At 39.2% G+C, this 17,631-nt stretch overlaps 2 protein-coding genes across 3 annotated transcripts; both read right to left on the reverse strand.

Moving 5' to 3' along the window:
• Positions 1-215: 215 nt before the first annotated feature.
• Positions 216-6,010, reverse strand: LY96 (lymphocyte antigen 96). 2 transcript variants are annotated; one of them, XM_082044984.1, is made up of 5 exons: positions 5,641-6,010; positions 3,787-3,876; positions 2,726-2,854; positions 1,693-1,745; positions 216-497 (listed from the first exon to the last, which is right to left on the reverse strand). In XM_082044984.1, exons 1-5 carry the CDS (start codon positions 5,732-5,734, stop codon positions 489-491), a joined length of 375 nt encoding a protein of 124 aa, XP_081901110.1. In that variant the 5' UTR covers positions 5,735-6,010; the 3' UTR covers positions 216-488. The 2 variants fall into 2 exon arrangements, with proteins under 2 accessions (XP_081901110.1, XP_081901109.1); XM_082044983.1 differs by having other exon boundaries at positions 216-818; positions 5,641-6,009.
• Positions 6,011-14,519: 8,509 nt separating this feature from the next.
• Positions 14,520-17,556, reverse strand: TMEM70 (transmembrane protein 70). The gene is made up of 3 exons (XM_082046205.1): positions 17,265-17,556; positions 16,302-16,413; positions 14,520-15,213 (listed from the first exon to the last, which is right to left on the reverse strand). The coding sequence occupies exons 1-3, from the start codon at positions 17,412-17,414 to the stop codon at positions 14,756-14,758; spliced, it is 720 nt and encodes a 239-aa protein (XP_081902331.1). The 5' UTR covers positions 17,415-17,556; the 3' UTR covers positions 14,520-14,755.
• Between the last annotated feature and the right edge of the window lie 75 nt (positions 17,557-17,631).

Consider the following 17,631-nt stretch of genomic DNA (forward strand, 5'->3'; position numbering starts at 1 on the left):
ACTGAAAACACGCTACAGGGTTGCAGTTACAGCTCTGGAGGGCTAAATTCAGCCGTAAAGGATCAGTGTAGCTGGCAACATACACCACTTCAGATGTTATTCACATCAGCTAGTACCACATAACAAATTGTAACTCCTATGGTTCGGCTTGGTGCAATGGAGCAGAACATTAGGAACATCTCTAAAGATAATCAGAAAATAACAGGAGAATCAGAAACATTTCTCAAATTTATTGTACAAACAAGTTTTATTGTTAAAAGAAAAAAAAAAAAGAAGCCGCCACAACACCACACAAGCCAACAGGATCTTCTAGATTCAAATACTGCTATATTTTGAGTACTAGCGAACTTCTGATTCTTGCATTTCAAAACTTAAAAGCTTCTTTTATTAGTTCGGTGCAGTCTGAAGGACTTGGCTTTTCCATAACCCAAGGTACAGCACTGAAATGCAGTCCTCCACCTGACATCCAGTAAGGGTTATTCTGTTATTCAGGATGCCTGAGAAAAAAAATCCCAGAGATTTTTTGCATGTTCGCTGAGCATCTGATTACAGCAGTGCTATAAATGGATAAGACTATCCATTGTGTAGCTTTCCAGGCAGTACACGGTGTATTCTAACTCAGGAAAATTAGTGTCCTCATTATTTCGCAGCTTAGATTCCAATTGCTTGCAGAAGTGATCTTCACATTCTGGATTTATTTGAAATGTTTGTTGTATTCAGAAAGGGTCTTGTTTTACTATCATGGTGAGATTCAAGCACATAATCATATTATTTTCAGAATCATCAGAGAATCCTTGTAAAACAATATCATAATTGCCCTAAAATAAGCAAAGACAAAAAATTAGTGCATAATGCTGCCTGTTCTTGTCCAAGTAGCTGCTTGGAATGGTTCTGGTGATTCCTGTTAGGATTGAAAAAGAAAGATTCCCATGATGGACTGTTATCATGGGTATATTCAGATATATGCGTACATAACAAAATAGTGCTCAACTTTCTTCTCATGACCAGGTTACTAAGGAACAGCAGCAAGCTGCGGTCCTGCTTTCACTTGTCAGCATCCTCTTTCAAGAGGCCCATCAGCTCTGAGCTAAGGGGAGGCTGAGCTTTTGTTCCAATAGGAGCTCCTTGGTGACATTTGTGGGGATTAATAGGGACGATAAGAGTCTTGGGAAGTATCAGGCAGCTGATGAGGCAGGTGTTGGATAAGAGCAGGCTAACCTGAGGACTGGTGCTGCTCCTGGTTCAATGCTGAAGCATTGCTTTTACTTTTGGATATTGTGCATTCAAATCTTTTAAAAGGTTTTAGAGAACACAGAAATATGTGAAGAGATCATAAAATAAAGAATGAAATGGGCAGAAAGAATATTAATAGATTTACTCAAACAGATAAAAGGTAACACAATCATTTACCAAACAAAATGAATTATGGAATTATTAAGGTGATATTAACTGATACATTTAGTCTTTTATTATATAAAATGAAGGAGGAATAGTAGAGTCATAACCTGAGGATATCTACCATTGCAGAGATACTACCAATCTGGAGTCATCACTTCAAGCGTGGGAAAGTTTTCTGATGTTTCCTTTTGCCATTTTCTGCAGGCTGGGTGAGCATCTCTTTTCAGAAAATATACACGTCTAAGTACCTGATCTTACTGTTGTTATTTCTTTATATAAAATGCTGAAAAGTACCTTTGGAAATGATATTCTTGCACCTTTAATGTCAAATGCTGTCGCAACTGTTTCTGTAAAACAGAGATGGTTATAATATAAATGGTTACTTAATCATAAAGCCATCAATCAAACTTCTTAAATAACCTCAAAGCAATATGGCATATCTCTCAGCAGCAGTGCCAATGCCATTTACTCTTCCAGTGATAAAGCCCTCACCTGTTTCTTCTCCCAGAGTTCTACCTATTAATATTTGTCTAAACAGCATTAGAAAAAAGAAATTTACTCCAATGTTCCTGCAACATCTCCTGCAGACCCATCCCACGGTGATAACTCAATAATTTAACTTCTAGAAATAGTTCAGCCAAATGATAACCAAAGAGAGCCGATATTCACTTTTAAAGAAAGGAAAACATGGATTGTATCTTTTGAGTTCCTTGCAGGTCTTTTTGGCCTTTAGTCTGACATTCTACCTGAATTCTCTGGATCTGAGCCTGTGTCGTGTTAATGTTGGTTAGCCCCTACAGCAGCATTGACTCTTCTCTAATGAATAAAAGAAAGGCACTGTATTGTACGTGGGTGTAGAGAATTTCTTTAAAAGCCCATATAGACACCTATTTAAATAAATTGTGTTATGAATATAAGTAGTGCCCCTAGTTCGTCTTGAGTTTCCTGTACAGTCCAATCAAATGTAGTCTTTCCATGTCATTTTAGAGATGTGAATAATAAAACTGTAATAATGAGATGAAGCATGTTAGTAATCATAATTTATTGAGATGGAAACTGCAGTACAAGGATCTTAAAGCACAGAATTTGAAAATTCTCTATTTTAGTGGGGTTCTGGCACTGGAGAACCACCTGTTCTGAAGTCTGCTGCCTGCAAAACAAGGTGAATCAGTCTAAATTGCAGAGAGAAAAAATCTGTCTGCATGGGTTGATCAATTAATCTTTTAAGGAATCTGTTTAGTGGTGAAAAAGGGCTGGCTGGATATTGCCCTGTGGTGGAGGGAACCTGGCAGGCAAGGGAAAGGCATCATACATTCTTCACACCAACCTCCTTTCAGCCTTCCGCACACTGAATATTCATCGTCGACTCCACTGCAGAGGACTTCTTTCCAGTGTAACGCTTTGGCACCATTGTACCAGACTCTGAAGATGACCTTCAAAAAGGCGATGTCACTTCCTAGTTAAGACATTGCTAGTGATAAAAAGAAAGCTGGTGGGGAGGGTAAGATATATATGCAAACACACTATTTAAATAAAAACTATTTTTCTCTGAGATAGTATTTTTTTAAAGACTCCCTCCAAAACTAACGAAAATACATGTCTTGAAAATTATTACTTCCAGATAAACAAAAAGCTGGTTTTCAACAAAAAAAAATCAGTCCTAAAAAACATTTGAGTGAACAATTTCCAAATCTGTTTTAATTTCTTCAGCAAAGACAACAGAGTCCCGGCAGGTCCAGAGCTAACCTAAATAAATACTCAGATGAAGGCTGTTGCTTTAAGCAGGTATTGCAAACAAACTCTCCTGAATACTGATAGCCATCTTTCTAGGGAAGCAAACTTAGTCTAGCTCCAAAGTTTTTACTTGGGAGGTGAAGTTTATGATACAGCTATTTCATAAGTAATCCAGCTTGCGAGATTAAAGCTGTGTTTAAAGATTAAAGTTGGGTTTGCATACACAATCCTGTACCATTTCCAGCTTCTGGAACACGCATATTCTTAACAGAAGTCCTGTCATACTTGGATACCCTAATGATATTCTCTCTTCTTAAAAAGACTTGGATCTTCTTCAGGCTATAAGAGCTTGTGCGCTGCAAATCCTGTCTGCTTCTTCCGACAAATGCTCTTGCACTTAAACCATCTCAAATTTGCATGTACAGTGACAGGTAGCGCACAGAGCTCTGGTAACTGCTCCAACAAGTAAAACTCAAGCACACTTATTTCCACAAATCATCATTTCTGTCCATCATTATGGTTTATCTCTTCCATTTTTAATCACAGATCTCCTAAATCACTTGGCATTTAGGATAAAGTGTTGGCTTTTTCCTTGTATTTGGGGTTTTTTTTGCATTTGCAGAATATAATTGTCTAGTTACAAGAGGGACTCACTTGGAATCCAGGTAAGAGCAAGACTCCAGATGGGTTTGTTCACGATGCTGCAAGGTGTCAGATTAAACATGAAATCATGAGCCATAGAATCTACAGGAAAAAAAGTATTTTATATCGGTAGTGCGAATAGGCTTCTCTAGGAAAATAATTTAAATATACATATATACACACGCACAATAAACACATGCACATTTAAAAATGTATTTAATATAAGGAGTATACTATACAATTGTATAATATAAATATCCATATTAAATATTAAATACACAAATTTTAATTATATTAATTATTTATATGCTTAGATGGCAAAAATAATATCATATTTCTTTAAGTAGCAAAAAAAGTCAATTATTCAGTTGATGATAGTTCACACACAAAACTCAAAGGTTAAAGTACCTTTATTTCTCTTTTGAAGTTAGTTACGTACTTTTTATTAGCAGTAAGCCAGCATGGTCCTCTGCTGAAAATATCCCTACTTATGCTAACCGTGGAATCTAATGTATAAACTTGCCAACAACAGCTAAAAATATTTTTCATGTACCAGCATATTTCCCAGGATAATGTAAATGAGCCTTTGAGTAGATTTACTTCGTGAGTGACCCAGCCAGCATTGCACAACGCAGTGTCAGACACAGTGTGACAAAGCATCATACAACCTGTATCTAACCAAGTTTACACCCCTTTAGCTGACATTTTAATTTTTTAAACTATTGCTCAGTGACAGCCTTTGGAAGGATTTCCAGTCAGTGTTTTTTAAATTTGAATTTTAGGAAATAAGTCTGTTCAATTCAGCTTGCTTCTGTCCTCCCTGGTGTGTTGAGGCTGAAGAAGAGCCCCATTTGCCGTGGGCCCAGAGGGGAGAGGGGGGTCCCTGTGCCAGCCCCACCAGCAAACAGGATGGTGGGCTGGATGGTTTACACAGAAGGGTTCTGTCCTGCGATTCGGGGATTAGAGCAAGGGGCATGCAAAGGGAAACTATCTGGCTGTGGGTAACCAGCAGTCAGCTTGTCATCGCGGATACAGCTACACACAGGAAGTTACAACAAGGGAATGAGTGAACAGAACTCACTGTGGTCTCAAAGGTTTTCTTCATGAGCTTAAGTATGGCCACTTTTATCCTTGTTCAGTTTTTACTATGAGTATCAATGTAAAGTACCCAAAATAAACATCCCCTCCTGTTCCTCAGTTTATATAGCTGTGTTGCAGGTGATACGCACTGGTAATGCACACAGATTTTCAAAAGACATAGGCCCGTCCTTGTGAAATATCTCCTCAAAGTTCACCCTCCAGTCATAGGTTCTCCATGGGTACACTGAGCCCGGTCAACACGGACATCAGGGAGGTGCTAAGCTCTTGTAGAATCAAACAAAAACCTCAGTCAGCTACCCAGATTCCGTGGCCCACAGCATGAACACAGCAAGAAGAGACACACTATGCTGTCCCAGATATTAACTGATCCCCCAGGCTGGCAGAATATCACATTCTCCCATTTCTCCCAGGTACTTTTCGTTGTAATATATAAGTTAAATCAATGTGGATAATTTATAAAATACAGCGCTTACAAAACAAGTTTAAATCTCTTATCTTTTCACTTTTCCTGCATTGAAACATGTCTGCTTAACTTGAGAGCATACTTCTCTCTTAGCTGCTGCAGCCAGCATTGTGGTAACATTTATAACTATGGAGTATAATTCTTATAATAGGGTAATTAATAAGAGAAATATACTCCAGATGAACTTATTTTTATGTGTTCATCAAAGAAAAATATTTGAAAAAAGCTCACACTTCCTCAGACTACAGTAATTATTGTTCAAACTCCAGTAAGAAAAGAATAAGCTTTTTTTTTTTACTTACCACAAAAAGTATATGACAGTTCTAAATCTGACGACGTACAAAGAAATTCACTTACTCCAGGGGTGAATAAAATTAAAAAAAGAAGTCCAAACATAGTTACTTATGTTGTTCAGTATGCAATGAAATAAAACTGCGTTTTGGGGAAAGAGGAACAAAAATTCAGCACAGTCACCCTCAGTCACATGTCCTCAGGGAATATTCAGTTATTTTGTCAAATTCTCTGCAATCTTAATTAATCCTACTGCAGCATGATCAGTTACCATCATAAATTTTGTGAAGAAAAATAATTTCTGCTTTTGTTGTTATATATTCCCCATACAACGCAGCTCAAGCCATGAGTGGAAAATGAAAGAGAAAACTGTGTGAAATGGGGAAGTGAGGAGAAGTAAAATAATGATCACCAAAAGCACATAAAGGGAAAGTCTAATTGACTCATCAGACGTAACATTTGTCAAGGCATAACTTCAAACGTTCACAGAGTTTCCTGTACATAATAAAGAAGAGAAAAACCCCAAAATTATGACAACCAAGATCACTCGTTTATTGGTATAGAAGTCAGTAACTCTCACAAGTTTTCAGAACTAATCTCTTGCAAAGCTCACTGCACTTTCAGAACATGCCGGCACTCCAGAGAAGTGAAATCAGATGATGTATTTCCAAATGGAGATGAGAATGGGAGTTGAATGCAGCCATCTGACATGCTATTGAGTAGAACCACTGATGTTCTGCACCATCTCAGCTACCGTCTTCAAAGCTGTATCTATCACAGCTTTACTTCCTAGTGAAAGAAAACTTAAAAATTCAAAAAATTACAACTGATGAGTCTCACGTCTGCCTCCCAGCCTCCTTCTGGGACCTTGTCCCATGTTCTTCCCCATGGTCTCTGCTGGAAAAGCTGCGCTGCACCTTGTGCCCAAGAGCACAGAGACCACACTCTGGTGCTGTCAGTGCAGTGCACAGGCATGGGTCCAGATGGACACTGACCATGGGACAATTCATAACAAAAGCTGTCAAATTTTGAGTGAGATATTTCCATAAGAACACAGAATCCACCTGTCACAACTGGAAATAGGTTAGGAGACAGCTTTTAACTTAGGATGTTGAAAACAGCCTAGGTTGCAGATTTTGGTACTCAAGCTTGAAACACTAAAACAAAATCTCTTAAAGCACGTTTAGTATCAGATACCCATCCTTATCTCTGTCTGTTAGTGCAATACACAAAGAATGACATATTTTCCCTGTATCCACTGTATCAGTTCTGTGCACAAAACTGAGTCAGCTTTTATTGTACAAACCCAGCAATATCGCAAGTCCCAGCTGTAGAAACAGGTATAAAAAAGTCTAATACCTCATACAAGAGAGCAAACACACCATCTAACTGACAGGATATGCAATTACTTTTTGTTTAATGTAATAAAATATGGAAACTTACCGAAGTTATGGAGAAACAACTTACACAACTTAATAAAATTATTTTATCATGAATTACCTTAATGATTTGTATGTATATCTGCAGGCTCCTCTTAGATCAGAAATTGTATGCTACAAAAAAGAAGCATTGTGCACAATAGTCAGGTATTCGGTTTTGTGCTAAGCAGGAAACTCAAGAAAAATTGCTTAAAACAAATATCACTTCATCAATTGTTCCGACTCTGTCCATTCCCCATCACAGTGCCTAAAAGATTTATTCTCACAAATTCTGCACACACCAGGGTAATATTTTACATATTTTAAAGATAAAGTAGCAAAATATTAAGAAATTGTTTTTCAGAAGTCCAAACATTTAACACAGAAGATAATTTAGGAACAGCAATATGCACAAAAACGTGAATGATTGTGTCCAGGAGGAGAGTGCGAGTTCTATCAAACTACCTAGAAATACAAACTACTGAGTTAATGTAATAATTCACGAAATAAGGTAAAGATTTAAAAAATTAATATGGCTAGAGTATTCTCTTCAGTATTTCCAAATCTTTCTACAGACCACAAGAAGAGTCCCACTGGCCTGAGAGAGTTCAAGACTGAAAGAAACTTCTAACATTCAGCTTTTAACTGGGAATTCAAAATTATACAGCTTTCCTGACTGATATCCAGAGTACATATATCACACGCAGACTTTTACTTTTGTTTAATAGGATGTTATAAAACACACAAACCCTTTGTGATCACAGCAATGATGCAATTCTGTTTAAAAATGGCCAGATTTTGCCAAAAAATAGTTAAGATATGCAGTAAAATTTAAATAAATCTGGAAGACTGTAATAGTTGGAAAAACAGAAGGGGTAATGAGAGGGTCACTAAGAAGCAATGAAGCAGCCACTAAAGATGAGCAACCTTGTACATGTACCATCACCACGTCAAACAAAGGTTCCTTTCAACCACAAAGCCAAGGCCACTGATGTGGAGGGAGGTTTGTCAGCAAGAAGCCAAGGCAGGCTCCCCGCTGAGTCTTCTGTCAGCCCAAAGGATGTCGCAAAGACACAGGTCAGTGAATTAGGTGTGATGGGGCCCTGCTGACACATACCCCGGTCCTGCTGAATGTGTGTCGCTCTGCGGTGACACTTGTCCTCTGCTGCACGGTGTGTTATGCGGCTGATGTACTCATGGGCAGACTGGAAAGAGCACTGCAAATGCACAAGATTTTCTATAAAAGCTCTTTTATCATAAATGAAGACAAGCTGTATGCTGAACACCCAGACTTTCTAGACCTGATTCAAGAACAGGTGGGTTTTTCTTCAGATCCTTGCTGCACTAAACTATATAGATGAGGAATGAGTCCCCCCTGGTGGCTTAGACAGACAGACACATGGGGAAACCTCGGTATCCTTGACAATTCCTTATTGCACTTTTCTTGCACAAGTCAAGACTATTCCAATGCTTAAAAAAAAACAGTGTAAATAGGCTCCATTTTAAGAGGATCTGGCTGGCTAATGGGAAAACAGAAACAAGAAGTGCTATTGGTATCAGGGCTGAAATACCACTTATGACCACAATTATGAAGTCCACAATGTTGACCATTGTGTCTGGTCAAATGGTCCTTAAATCAAAATAACTTAAATATTTTTTAAATCTTTTCAGAAAATTCAATTTTAGATGATTGTGGCTTTTCATGCCCATGTCGATGCCTCTTGTGGTGCTCACTGAAGCCCCAGACTAGTGCACAATGTGTGTCAGGACTCTGCTCTGTCCTTTCTAGTCACCATAAAGGACACTGGAGAAGAAGGATATAAACTTCTATATGTTTTATTTGTACTAAGTATTCTTTTTTACTATAATCTTTTTCTCATATACTCTGATCCTGGAGGAAGGTGGAAAGGAAAGAAAATAAAGTGGGAAGAGCTACACTATAGTGTTACTTCACCAAACTTTTGTGACAATTTACTTAATTTATTTTGAAATCCTTTGCAACTACGCATAGTAAGGACCAACTCTCATATCCAGTTAACAGTACATAAAATAAATGCAAATCTAGAGAATTTGGGACTTCATACCTATTACTTTTCATTTTGTCTACATCTGAGATGCTAAGAGCGGAAGTGTAACTCCAAGCCTTCTCACCAATTTGTGATTAAAATCCTTAAATTAATTTCTGATATTTTTATCTTCTCGATAGATCTAAAAAGTGCTTAACTTTCTTGTGATTGCTTTTCAAAATAATAACTTTGCATTTGGATTGTTAGTTGTACATGAGTACTTTGACCAGATGAGCACTTACAAGTCACTGAAATCTCCCTCAGGAAAGGTTTATAATATACGTTAGCATAATATCCCATCACAGACAAATAAATAAGAGTATACCAGTACAGCAAAGTGCTCCATTTCCAATTGTTAGACAGAATCACAAATTCTGTCATAATTCCCGGCATATATCAAAACCTCATGTTAATGGAAGAGTCTTTTAAGATGTAAAACACATTTATTCAATAAAAAAACATGCAATAATAGTTTAATTTTCCTTGCAGGACCATTTGTGACAGTTTTTGAAGTAGATCTTTTTTGCAGCTGTAAGCAGACGTTTATTACTTCTGATCCCGGGTTTAGGGTTGTTGCTGAAGACATTCCAGTATAAAGGGGTTATATATAAGGCATAAGGTATATATTCATAAAACAAAAACACACTTGGCAATCGACATAAAAAGTAGAAAATTGCAGCAATTAATGGGTAAATCTCTCTTCTCAAATCCTCTCATCCTATATTTGACAATGTTTAATAGGGGAAGTAGAAAGTCAGGCCCAGGGACACTAGAAAGAGGTGGAAGATTCATCTCCTCTCCACGCAGCTGATGAAGCACAGGAGGGCACCAGGGTGGTCCAACCCAAGAGCAGTGCAGCAGTGTGTATCCAGTGGTGAACTCGCAGCATTTGAGTAAGAAAGCAAATAGTTGTGGAAAGAAAGAAAAAGTGATGTGCATTATCCTGAATATATTTTTTTAAATGCTGTATGCACTTTGACTTAGTTGTTTCATTTGAATAATAAACCGTTGAAGACTACTAAAGTGAAGCAAATACACACCAGGTCGTATCCTGTGGAAACAATTATGTTGGAAATGAGTCTGCAGTAGTTGCCAGTAGGCTTATGGTTTATTCTTTCCTAGCCAAGCCTAGGATCAAAGCTTATGGTTGTACTTTAAAGTATACTTTAAACCATTAAAGTTGTCAAGAAGAGAAAGCAGCGGGTGAGGAGAGAAGAAAGGGCTGTGTCCTACCTTGGGCTGACAGAAAGCAAACCACAGCAACATTGTCCACCCTGGTATTCCAGAAATGCAGACAGCTGGACATAGTTTGCAGCCGCTTGCTCTTGTTCACTGTTCTTCCCTGCTTAAAATAGCTGCTCGCTGAGGTCCAGTTAGCTGTGGGATAATCTTATTATAGTGGATCCATCTCCTAAGTAGCACGCTTGTCCCATTTCTGATGGGGGCTGCAGCAGGCCATGTTGGACATAGGGCATGAAGAAATTCATGGTATGACCAAAGAACTCCAGGGCAATCAAATTACAGCAGCTTACCAAGTTTCCACCTATTAAGTTCTACTGAGTAATGGTAATAATTCACATGTGTGCTCTTAATTTCTACAGCACAAACAGAATTTCATGAAGTTTCCATCACCTAAATTAGTCTCTCACAGTACCATGAAAAAACCTACACAGCTTTTCTTCATCTTTGCCAGTGCAATTACTTTTGTTTGTAACAAAGCAAGCTCTAGTGAAACTAGTTACCTTCTGATTCTAGAGATTATGGCTAAGAGTGAAAAGTACCTCAAAGCTTTAAAGATTTCTCTTTAAAGGATCAAAAGGGGATAATTTTCTCATCAGAATTTTTTTACATTTGCAAGAAAAAGCTGAGGGTTGTGGGATAATTTAATTTTAAAAAAATTACAAGAATCATTGTGCTTTATAATTAAGAACAGAGAGGGACTAATGAATAATAGTGTGGATAAAGGAAAAAAAACTTGAGAAAAAGGGAAAGGGACACCGGCAGAACAACATGTAGTTGAAGACTGGAAAGAAAAATCCACATCACCTGTCTGTTCTCCTAGGAAAAACAGCGGTCAGCTATGACCTTTTGTGGAAGCTCTGAAGGCCGGAAAGTTACAGGAAGCAAGTGCCTAGGAAAGAGGCTTGAAGCATTTCATACATTCCTGTTCTTCACTCCAGATTGAGTGAAACTGGTGCCAGAGCAAGATGCAAGGCCCAGCTGAGAGTGACTGGTATGTTGGTACCTGTTGCAGAAGGTGGCAGCCCTCATAGCGGCGGTAGCCTTGCCAGTAAGATACCTTGTAGATCATGTATTTTAGTACACCAGGCTTCTGCATCAGTATTTCCTCCAGAATCTCCACCCATGTGCAGGAGCACATTCTCTAGGTCTTATAAATTAATTGTTTCTTCCATGTTGCACATAAGTAACCCACATCCGAAGAAACACCAACAACTACCAGGGATGAAAGCATTAGCAGGAAGCAGCACATCTGCAATTAGAATTGTTTTTCACCAAGTGAAGAAAAGTCAAGAAAATAACAAAAAAGCAGAAAATAGCAGCTTACAAAATTAATAGGGCTGTGAAGGTTGTAGAGCTGATTTTTGAAAATCAAAACATAATCAGGCATTGGGAATGACTTGATAACAATCTCAGATCATTTAAACACTCCCACTATAGACCATTGTCTTGCCACATTTGTTGGTAGCAAGACAGCCTGATTTGGTTTATGCACATTTCTCAGCTTAGAGGAACACCAGGCATTTCAGAATTCCCCACGTGGAAATGTGCTCAGTGCACTATGAAATCCCAGTTTTAAGGCAGACTGTTCAGAACTCAAAGTAAACCAGAAACACATCTAAGTCTTTTGGATTACATTTCCATTCCTTTATTTTGTTTATATGTGAAGAACTATAGTTGTTTGAATACCAGCTTCTCAATAAGCTCCAGAGATCTAAACCAGTCACAAATGTGTGAGTATACACTGTAAGTAAAAATTGTAACAAAGCCAAATCTGAGAATCCTGGGATGACAGACAGAAGTGCAAACACTAACAGGGATGGGGCCAAAGGCAGAGTTGTCTGGCAACCTTAACTAATATTATGATTTTAAGATACACAACTGTTTCCCAAACTGAGTTTGCCAAGTTAGCAGCAAACAAGGTAGAAGCAGGCAGAATATTGTGCATCCCTAGAAAATTTGGTCTTTCTGTCCTTTAATATAAAATAAAAGTATGGAACTATCATTATTTTCAAGTTGCACATTGGAAGTATAAAATACTTTTCCGAGACTACATCATGGCCAGAGTTATCACCAATCTTCTGATGGAAATCTGGATTTCATCATATCTTTAAAATTATGTGTGTCAGAAAGGCACCTACTAGCTTAACTTGCATTTCACTGCCGGAAGACAAACAGACAGAAGAAATAATGTTTAACCTGTGTACTTTGAGAAACTTAGCTGCTGGGATGGAAATCTCTTACTATTGCTGCTTAAATTTGAATTAGCAAAATCTCAAATTTAGAGCGAAAACTTTCTGCATTCAGAAAAAAAAGGCTGTGATTTTTGATATTGCTCAAGGGGTACATAAACATATTTTTGGAGCCTTTACCTTCTCTTGCAAACTCTATTTCCTGTTCTCCCTGTATTTGGCATTTAAAGATGAAGTTAACTTTATCTGCAAGCACAATAAAAGAGTGAATGCATCAGACACGTAAAGAACAGAAAGATTTTAAAGTAGGTGTGAAACATCATATCAGTAAGGACAGGTAATGCAAATGAGTGATCAGAATTACTTGTTACTGGCTTCATGACTTTAACATAATTTATAGGATTTTTAAATGCATATATTATTGCTTACCTCTGTAGCAATACTGGCTTAATGGGGCTAGAAAAGGCTTTATAATTATAGCTGTGCCAATACCAAAGAATTGCCTCAAAAATACCTGGATGAGGTTATTTGCTTTTTAATTACTCAGCAAGTACATAAACCACTGATGTTTTAATATGATCTCAAGCGTTATCCTGCATCAGGAAAATGAAATAATAGCCTTGGTAGACATTTGGACTTCTACATACGTTTTTCCTCAGCTAGAACCTAGGAAATGCCTGTAAAGGTAGCTATAATTATTTTTTCTTTATTTGCAGTATCAGGGTGACTTAATTAGTAGCAATAATCATATTTACTTATTACAAAGTGCTAATGCAAAAGGATTTTTTTTTTAATTCCATAATTTTAAATCTCAAAATATTCAGGCCATTTGTCATTCGCAAACAAGTCAGTTTACATGACAAACCTCCCCTTGGGCTAAAAACATTTAAATCCTATTTCTACACACTCACAGAGAAGAACTAACAAGTCTAGTCACACAAAACAATCTAATCCTCTTTTCACATGAGCTAAAGGTGGCTTTCTCTGCGGTGCTAAAAAAAATCAAGATGTATGGTTTTGAAAGGCACAAGATCTAAACAGTACTCTACAGGAGTACTTTTGCTTCCCCACCTTGCATGGAGGCTGAGAGTCCCTTTTAACCACTAGCTGCTAATATGTTCTTTAAGTAAGCTCAAATACAACACATTTTTAACGGGATATGCTCTGTGGCACATCTTATGCAAAGGTGCTTCCCCCCACTCAAAAGAGAATTTTCTTATTCTCCACCCTCTGGGGACAGGGTTGCTCAGAGTGGGACAGTAGCCTCAGAAACCATTTAGTAGCTGTGAGCGGTTGGAGATTATCATGACACAGACACTCTCCCCATCTTCTCCAGAGGCTGCAGGCCTCCAGGAGGCTGTAGCAGGAACTAGCAGCGATACCCGTCTGCTTTCTGCAGGCTTCTCCTGGCTATTGATGCTCTTACAAAGGGAAGTCAAAGCCATCTCTACTCCATTCATGCCACCAGCAGCACAGATGAAAAGTTCAGTCTTTTCAGATTAAGTACAATTAATCTTTAAGGCTTAAGAGCTTAATGATGTACTTGACAGGTAATGAGTATTGATTTCCTTTTATGTGAACGGCTACGTTTGAAATGGAGATGGTGAGACTGACGAACAGCCCATGCATTTTACAGTGCTCCTGGATAGTTAACAAGCATCACAGAATCATTTAAGTTGGAATTGACCCTTAAGATCATTGAGTCCAACCATAACCTAACTCTGACACTAAACGATGTCCCTAAGAGCCTCATCTATGTCTTTTAGACACCTCCAGGGATGGTGACTCTACCACTTCGCTGGGCAGCCTATTCCAGTGCTTCACAACACTTTCCGTTAAAAAATTTTTCCTAATATCCAATCTGAACCTTCCCTTGACGTCATTTTCTCTCATCCTAGAAAGAGAAAAAGAAAGAAAGAAAAATGAAAAAAAAAAAAAAGAAAAAGAAAAACCAAGCCAAGAACAAACAAGCACAAGACAGTGCTAAGCATGTATTTTTACTATGTTTTGTGTCATTAACTCTGAAAAAACCTTCACATTGTTTACAAGTTAAAAAAAAAGGTTGTTTTTATTTATTTTTTTACACACTCCAAGATGCATTTGTGGAACTCTAGTTATCTGATACTGAAGAAAGCATAATAGAACTTTACATTCATTCATATATAGAGCACTACACCATGAACAATGACAGTGACATTCATGATGTTCAAATTATTTCCTTTCACCAGCTTCCTTTTCCTCCTCTAAGTTCTCAAAGTTAAAATAAATGGATTTATCATAGCCCATGAGATGGTGATAATCCTCAGGATTTTGGAAAAGTGCTGGATTAACAAGCATTGATTTTGTTTTGGCATAAAATGTTGTAAACATCTTGGTGATGTCTGGAATCTTTACATCCTTCTGATGGAAAACAGTTGCTTTTTCTGCCAAGATCGCATTGTATGTAATAGCTGTATACGTGTCCATTTCGTCTTTATAATAGAGTCGAATTACATAGCCTTTTGTAAGGATATGCAAAGTAACAGGTGTCACAAATGTAAAAAACCCAATCAACCCATAAAAGGCAGCTTGTATAAGCAGACTTTCAAATCCAATTCCGGTTTTGAGCATGATGTAGGGCATCATGAACAGGTTGAATATGCTGGTAGAGTAAGAGAAAAACTTCACGCCTACATAAAACAAAAAGAACACAAAGGTTAATACAAATAAAATTTTCTCTCTAATTACATATGTTCTGCTACTAGGTATTGATGGCATTACTTGAACAGCTGAAGTTACTGAAAAATCACTTCCTTTTTGCTTTTTAAGCTTGCAAAGAAAACACTCGAAGTTCAACCTTGTCTTCTTACCACTGTTCTGGTTTGTTTATATTTTCACATTGGGTTTATGATACCTGCCTCTATGTCTATGATGAGGTCAGCTATTACGTTTATGCATATCTATGAAGTTTTCACTTCACAGACAGGAAAGGATTTCAAAACAAACTTGACTCCAGCGATGGACACACAAAATGGTGATCATCACAGATAAGCCTGAGAATTTCTCTCTTCAGCAACTACTAATATTGACATTTGGTGTGCATGACCAAGAAGCTTGCCTGGTCCTCCACCACACATAACCTGAAAAACCTAGCTTATTCAATATTAACAAGTACTCCTCAGCCATCCTTCACGCAGCTTGAAAGACAACAGGTGTTGTGGATTAGCCACAGTCCTTAAGCCACCATGAGAACCAGTAGTCTAAGATGCTGTGATAATTCAGTATGTTAAGGCACTTCCCTCTTGAAGACCAATTTCAAAAGTGTTTATCAGAAAATATTCAATGGACAACGTTTCATAAGGTCTTTGTAACATTAACTGGTCAATGAAAGATCAACAGTTTCATTACAGACGGTGCATTTCATCATAGTATCTGCCTGCTTCAGAAACATTCCAGTGATGTTTTAAAGCACACAGAATATAAATAGCAGTTACAGCTAGACTTTGTTTTCTATTGAGTTGGGTAATGCACCCTAAAGGCTGCAAGAGAAACAGAAGGAGACTGAGGGGTTAGAGATGCCCTGTACCTACAGAACTCCCTGCAGACCTATGCACAGAAGCAGAAACCAAGCACCACCACATTTTTTTGCTTTACAGTGGATCCAGGTGTGAGGAGAGTTGGAAAGGAGAACATCCACTTTTATAAACTTGCATTTTAAAGCTATTAAACACTGTTTAAAAAAAAAAAAAATCAATACAAATCACTTCAAGTCACATACCTAACACTGCCTTTGCCAAATTTCCTTTATAAACTAATCTTCCATGTTCTGGATGGTCATAAGGGGAAGGTGTGCAGAGGCTGCGAACAGACGCTCCTTGAAAAGACGTAACCTGAAAGAAGAATGCAGTATATGGCCAAGCAACATGAGTACCAGTTCACACTTTCATATATACAATATATACATGAAATTTGTCCTTGCCCTGAACCTATTCCCAGCATCTTAAATTAGGGATTGAAGTTATGTTACACTACAGAGCACACCACAAAGTTCAACTAACATATTGCTTGACTGTTTTAATAAGCTTCTATTAAGACATCCCAAGTTAGCATTAAATACATGGAAACCCAGTGACGAGCATTAAGCCTGCAATCCTTTTTACATCCGGCTTTGCATGGAGACATTCACAGCCTCCTCGCTTGATCCCAGATACACCCTGAGGGGAATCACAGAATGTTAGGTGCTGGAAGGGACCTCAAAAGATCATCTAGTCCAATCCCCCTGCCGGAGCAGGAACACCTAGACGAAGTTACACAGGTAGGCGTCCAGGCAGGTTTTGAATGTCTCCAGAGAAAGAAACTCCACACCCCCCCGGGCAGCCTGTTCCAGTGCTCTGTTACCCTCACTGAGAAGAAGTTTCTTCTCAAATTTAAATGGAACCTCCTGTGTTCCAGTTTATACCCATTGCCCCTTGTCCTATCATTGGTTGTCACCGAGAAGAGCCTGGCTCCATCCTCGTGACACTCACCCTTTATATATTTGTGAACATTCATGAGGTCACCCCTCAGTCTCCTCCAAAATAAAGAGACCCAGCTCCCTCAGCCTTTCCTCACAAGGGCGATGCTCCACTCCCTTAAACCCCAGTTCCCTTCTCAGAGCCGCATTTTTCTTAAAGAAAAGCCGCAGTCCCCAGGGCTGCCGCCCTCCCCCCGGCCCGCTCCTCCCCGTCGCTCCCCGCACAACCTGCTGTGCCCCGGCTGCGGGCAGGGCGGGAGGGGCGACCCAGGGGCGGCTGGCCGCCAGCGGCCCGCGGTGCGCGGCGCCCCGCAGCCAGGCGGCGCAGGCCGTGGGGGCGCCGCGGCGGCAGCCGGCAGCCCGCAGCAGCACCAGCATGCCTGCGTCTGTCGGGCCGCGTCTGCTGCGCCCGGTGGAAGGAGAGCCGGGGCTGGTGTCACGCAACGGCGGCCCCGCCGCCCTGCAGCCCCGCTCTTTGGTTCCGCCGGCAGGAAGGGTCCGTCCGCCTCCCCCGCGCCCTCGCCCGGCTGCCGCCAGCGGCCTCCGCCCGGCGATGCAACCCCCGGCCCCGCGGGCGATGGGGATTTCTCAGCCG

The sequence above is a fragment of the Streptopelia decaocto genome, assembly GCF_964273445.1.
Source record: "Streptopelia decaocto genome assembly, chromosome: 2".
Lineage (NCBI taxonomy): Eukaryota > Metazoa > Chordata > Aves > Columbiformes > Columbidae > Streptopelia > Streptopelia decaocto.

Excerpts from the sequence above, each read along its gene's own strand:
- LY96 (XM_082044983.1), bottom strand. The coding sequence starts at position 5,734 with ATGTTTGGACTTCTTTTTTTAATTTTATTCACCCCTGGAGTAAGTGAA. Across the intron at positions 2,855-3,786 it reads TGCTCTTACCTGGATTCCAA|GAAGTGACATCGCCTTTTTG; the intron begins GTGAGTCCCTCT and ends TGTCTTAACTAG. Across the intron at positions 1,746-2,725 it reads GTGCGGAAGGCTGAAAGGAG|AAACAGTTGCGACAGCATTT; the intron begins GTTGGTGTGAAG and ends TCTGTTTTACAG.
- TMEM70 (XM_082046205.1), bottom strand. The coding sequence starts at position 17,414 with ATGCTGGTGCTGCTGCGGGCTGCCGGCTGCCGCCGCGGCGCCCCCACG. Across the intron at positions 16,414-17,264 it reads CCGCAGCCGGGGCACAGCAG|GTTACGTCTTTTCAAGGAGC; the intron begins GTTGTGCGGGGA and ends TTCTTCTTTCAG. Across the intron at positions 15,214-16,301 it reads TTTGGCAAAGGCAGTGTTAG|GCGTGAAGTTTTTCTCTTAC; the intron begins GTATGTGACTTG and ends TGTTTTATGTAG.